The 6,000-nt window shown below is 42.6% G+C and overlaps 1 protein-coding gene across 1 annotated transcript in view; it reads left to right on the top strand.

Moving 5' to 3' along the window:
- The first annotated feature begins 76 nt into the window (after positions 1–76).
- GRK5 (G protein-coupled receptor kinase 5) overlaps positions 77–6,000 on the top strand; it is a 120,974-nt gene continuing 115,050 nt past the window's right edge. The window contains 1 exon segment of the mRNA XM_075215548.1: positions 77–375. Within this exon segment, the coding sequence (XP_075071649.1) occupies positions 324–375 (52 nt within the window). The 5' untranslated portion in view covers positions 77–323.

Below are 6,000 nucleotides of genomic sequence, written 5' to 3'. Positions count from 1 at the left end.
TTCCAGCAGGGGGCGTCCTTGCGCTGACAGCTCCCACGTAATCAGCACACTGGGATGTGAATGTACATGGTGTAATGTATGACAGGATGTCTGTACAGTCCCTGCTATATGTATAGCTCATCCTCCTCTCCTCACCTGCCCTGTGTCAGCCCCCCATCCATGGCTGTGTGTAGTGTGTACCACTGTCTCACCTCACACACCCCCTCCTGTCTTCCCTTCTTCTCACTGCCTCCTCCTTCACCAGCTCCCCCTCCCATCTCCCTCCCTTCCCCTCCTGCCGCCTCCGGAGCTGCTGCATTGCTACCTTGCACAGAGAGCCGTCAATGGAGCTGGAAAACATTGTGGCTAACACGGTTCTGCTGAAAGCCAGAGAGGGTAAGTGAGGATGGAGAGGGAGGCAGCGGACTGGTCCATGGTGAATGCACCTGTTCCCTGCTCCCATCATCTCTGCATCTCCAGCTTCTTGGCCTTATACTGTGCTGCAGACCTCCAATAGCCGACAGATGCAGGATGAGTGTCGCTCTCCTTTATCAGTGATGAGTTATCCCTGTGATGCTCCCAGGCCTCTCCTCCAGTGCAGACATTCTGCCTTCAGCACCTGATCCTGGGGCTGGAGGGGCGGGGGTGGTCTCCATTCATACAGAGCTGGCTGTCAGGCCTAGTGATAATTAACCATCACTATTAATGATGTGGTTTTATCAGACACACGTGTGCCCTATGTGTGACAGGTTCCTCCTCCCACCTTGTGGGCAGTGGTGGAAGGGGTTACACCCCCCCTGTTCTGTGAAGTGGGGTCAGTGCTGGTCAGGACTGTGTACTGTGTGTGGGATTGATGGTATATAAAGAGATGTCAGCTCTCCAGAACTACAACTGTTATAACCAGTCTGGGGGTCCTAGTTGTATGATGGTGACTCGTACTATTCATTGCTCCATGTATTCTGGTAATGTCTAGTTGGTTTATAATCAGATATTTATACACCGCTTGAAAGCAATAGTCAGGGACAGCCTAACGTTTAATGTGCCTGGTGTAATTATCTATGTGCTGATATTGGTGTAATGATCTATGAGCTGATATTGGTGTAATTATCTATGTGCTGATATTGGTGGAATGATCTATGTGCTGATATTGGTGTAATGATCTATGAGCTGATGTTAGTGTAATAATCTTTGTGCTGATGTTAGTGTAATAATCTTTGTGCTGATATTGGTGTAATGATCTATGAGCTGATATTGGTGTAATGATCTATGTGCTGATATTGGTGTAATGATCTATGAGCTGATGTTAGTGTAATAATCTTTGTGCTGATATTGGTGTAATGATCTATGAGCTGATGTTGGACACAAGCGGTGAGAGCCGGGTATCTGTGTCTTATCATTCACAGCTTCATTCCCCATATTATGGCCATAATCTGTGTCTACTTCTCTGGTCTGACACTGAGAGGATCAGTGGTTAGTGCTATGGGTTCAACTCTGACCAGTGTGTGGAGTTTGTATGTTCTCCCCGTGTTTGTGTGGGTTTCCTCCGGGTGCTCCAGTTTCCTCCCACACTCCAAAAACATACTGGTAGGTTAATTGAAAAAAATGTCCCTAATATGTTTGTGTGTCTGTATGTCTGTGTGTCTGTGTGTTTGCTCATGCTTGTATGTGTGTCTATATGGTGTGTCTGCTTATGTGTGTCTGTCTGTGCATGTTTGTGATTTTGTGTCTGTTTGTCTGCTCATATGTGTTAATGTATGTAGACTATGGGCTAGATTTACTAAGCTGCGGGTTTGAAAAAGTGGGGATGTTGCCTATAGCAACCAATCAGATTCTAGCTTTTATTTATTTAGTACCTTCCACAAAATGACAGCTAAAATCTGATTGGTTGCTATAGGCAACATCCCCACTTTTTCAAACCCGCAGCTTAGTAAATCTAGCCCTATGTCTGTGTGAGTGTGTCTGTGAATCTGTGTCCGCTCATGTGTGTTTATATATGTTTATATGTTTTGTGTGTGTCTGTGTGTCTGTGTGTGTGTTTGTGTCTGTATGCATTGACGTGTGTATCTGTGTGTCTTCATATGTGTGTATGTGTGTGTCTGTGTGTGTTGATGTGTGTATCTGTCTGTTTCCATATGTGTGCATGTAGTTAGAAACATAGTAACATAGTTTTTGAGGTTGAAAAAAGACACCAGTCCATCAAGTTCAACCTATTTTGGATCTCCTGCGATCTCTCTCTTATATTTGAAATTGATCCAGATTAAGCAACCGCCAATCTGTTTCAAGCATGAAAAAACCCCCACACCCAGTATCACAGTCCTATTTTTTCCCTGTATCCACTACTATCCTTCATTTTAATTAACAGTCGTATCCCTGGATACACTTTTCCACTAAAAATTTGTCTAACCCTTTCATAAACATATCTATTGAATCTGCCATCACAACCTTCCCTGACAGTGAATTCTATATCTTGACTGCCCTTACTGTAAAGAACCCCTTCCTTTGCTGGTTGTGAAACTTCCTATCCTCTAACCTTAGGGGATGACCACGTGTCCTGTGTACAGTCCTTGGGGTAAAAAGTTTCCATGAAAGTTCTCTGTATTGAGCCCTAATGTATTTGTACATAGTAATCATATCTCCCCTTAGACACCTCTTTTCTAAAGTAAACATTCCTAAACGGGCTAACCTTTCCTCATAACTTAATGACTCCATACCCTTTATCAATTTTGGCGCCCTTCTCTGAACCTTTTCTAGCTCTAAAATATCTTTTTTATAGAGTGGTGTCCAGATTGTGTGCTTGTTTTTGATCCCTGAATGCATAACCTTACATTTATCTGTGTTAAACTTCATATTCCATTTGGCCGCCCCAATCCTCCAGTTTATTAAAGTCCCTCTGTAGAGAAGCTACATCTTACTCTGATTTTATTACCTTACAGAGTTTAGTGTTGTCTGTAAAAATGGAAGCTTTACTCTCTAAACCATCACCAAGGTCATTAATAAATATATTAAAAAGGAGTGGCCCCAGCACAGAGCCTTGAGGTACTCCACTTAAAACTTTTTACCAATTAGAAACTGTTCCATTTATCACAACTCTCTGGTCCCTATTCTCTAACCAGTTTTCAACCCAAGTACAAATGTTGATTCCTAGACCCAGTTCCCTTATTTTGTAAACCAACCTCTTGTGTGGCACTGTATCAAAGGCCTTTGCAAAATCTAAGTAGACCACATCTACTGTCCTGCCCTGGTCTAAGTTTCCACTAACTTCCTCGTAGAAACTAATTATATTAGTTTGACATGACCTATCCCTCACAAATCCATGTTGATTCCCACTAATAATCTTATTGCGTACCAAGTAATCCTGAATACTGTCCCTTAAAATACCTTCCAGTAGTTTCCCCACTATTGATGTCAGGTTTACAGTTCTATAATTCTCTGTTTGTGATCTCGTCCCCTTTTTAAACAACGGCACCACATCTGCTATTAGCCAATCCCTTGGTACTGAGCCTGATGAGATTGAAGCTATGAAAATTAAGAATAGCGGTCTAGGTATTTCTGAGTTTAACTCCATAAGAACCCTTGGTGTATGCCATCTGGACCTGGAGCTTTATTTATCTTAATATTCTTCAGTCACCTTTGGACTTCTTCCTCTATCAGCCCAGTATTAATTAATGGTACGGTTTCATTTCCGTTTTTATGTATTATTCCTACCATTTATTCCTCTCTAGTAAATACTGAAGAAAAGAAAGTGTTTAATGCCTCTGCTTTTTCTGTGTGTCAGTGTGTTGGGGAACATAGACTGGGAGATCCAATGGAACAGTGACTGCTGTGAATGATTACATATTCCCTGTACTGAGCTGAGGGATTTGACAGCACTATGTATAATGATGATTACACTGGTTAACACTCATTTTATTGCCAATCATAATAGAGTGATTTTGGGGTAACTTTGTGTTGCTGATTGTGAATATTACATTGGGTTTGTTAGTTTGTGTCTATTTTTTTTAGATAATTGTTACCCCATTGAAAAACATAAAAATGGCAAATATTTTATGTCAGGCAGAGAATACTTACAAATCGCATTGAAATTGTCTCAATTCATACAAAAGTAAACACATGAAATACATAATGGCATTTTATTTGGTATAAAGACAGATAACATAGTAAACTAATTCAGCTCATTACAATTAATCCATTGTAAAACTCTGTACAATTTTCTTTTATGTGGGTTATGGCTCCAGCAATAGTCTACATCATGTGTCTGTCCCATCTGCCTTGATACCTTTCCTCCATCACCTTTATATCCTGATGAAACCTCTCCCCTTGTTCTCACTAAAATCACCAAGATTATCTGTAACTCTGTGGAGGTGGCTATGGACACAGTGCACCTATAGGCTCATGTTAGTACCCGCATTTCTAAAGTTTGTGATCTTCATAATTGTCAGCTTTGTGGTTACCGGAGAAGTTCTCGTCAACTGCGATGTAACTGCACCAGGCAGAAGCTTTAACACTATTTATAAACGTTGTATTTAGAATTAGAATCCTTGATAAGTTTACGGGGGCCATCAAAGATTCCAGCTTTTAGTTTTTCCATACTTAGTCTGGGGAACGATCTACAAATGTATATGAAGCAATCGCCATCTTTGTCCAAGGCCTTAACTAATTGTTTCATTAGTCATCATCATCATCATCTATTTATTTATATAGCGCCACTAATTCCGCAGCGCTGTACAGAGAACTCGCTCACATCAGTCCCTGCCCCATTGGAGCTTACAGTCTAAATTCCCTAATATAGACACACACACAATAACCTACTAATATGTTTTTGGAGTGTGGGAGCAAACACGGGGAGAACATACAAACTCCACACAGATAAGGACATGGTTGGGAATTGAACTCATGACCCCAGTGCTGTAAGGCAGAAGTGCTAACCACTGAGCCGCCGTGCTGCCCAGCCAGGCGCGGGCTGGCAAGTTTCAGCTCGGGGGGCGCACAGGCGGCCGCATCACATGACACGTGATGCGGCCACGTCATCAAGGATGCGGCCACATTGCGTGTCATGTGATGCGCCCGCCTGTGCGCTGAGGCGGCCGTATCGCGTGTCATGTGATGCGGCCGCCGGTAATAATTAGGGTAATAGTGCATCCGGGGGGGGGGAGGGGGTCTGGGCGGCCGGTCCTAACAGTGGATAAACTGAGCGGCCCGGGGGACTGATGCCCCCTGCCCCCCGGCCCAGCCCAGCTTGTTATGGAGTGGTGGGAGAATGATATGATCCCTGTCAACCAATTGACTTTAGTCTTACTTGAAACACTCTGTATACAAATATATTACATGGACGAGAAACAAGAAAAACACAATAGACAACACGAACCGCTCAACTGCCAACTGACTGCTTGTTGGGTGACCGATCACTAATGTCCGGGGAATATTCTAGAATGATCGCGGAGTGAACAGCTAGAATATTCGCATGTCTCACCTTCTAGAATGTTCTGTTAGATTCTCATATGCACACAATATGGCTCCCTATAAGTTCCCCATTAATTGAGGGTATCCATTATCTGAAGAACTAGAGTCAATTTGAAAACACTATTTTCATTTTTGAATTCAGCAACCACAAAATACCCTAAATTTGTCCAAATATCCTTAGCAGCTAAAACACCCCTGATCTGCTCAGTCTCCCCGTGGACACTGGAGCCGGACCCTAACACTAACCCTAAGTATAGACCCAAATGTCATAGGCGCTGTGGGCAGAGTATGGTTTGGAAATGACTCTTATGGGGAGTTACATTGACAACACATTTCGGGAAATATAAAGAGCAATCTGGGTACAGTGTGTCTTCTTGTTGTGTTAGTGGATTGTGAACAGCGTTAAATGGTGCTAAAAACAGACTTTTACATTGTCATAAATAATCCCAAACTTTGTACACAATTGTTGCAGATAGAGATGTAATCAGCATTCTGGGTGATTTCTAAATCTGCTCTGGGAATGATATGAAGTCAGGATGTACCCGCTGAGGACCGGATGTA

This window comes from Mixophyes fleayi, chromosome 6, assembly GCF_038048845.1.
Source record: "Mixophyes fleayi isolate aMixFle1 chromosome 6, aMixFle1.hap1, whole genome shotgun sequence".
NCBI classification, from domain to species: Eukaryota; Metazoa; Chordata; class Amphibia; order Anura; family Limnodynastidae; genus Mixophyes; species Mixophyes fleayi.
This window is presented reverse-complemented; position numbering and strand designations above follow the sequence as displayed.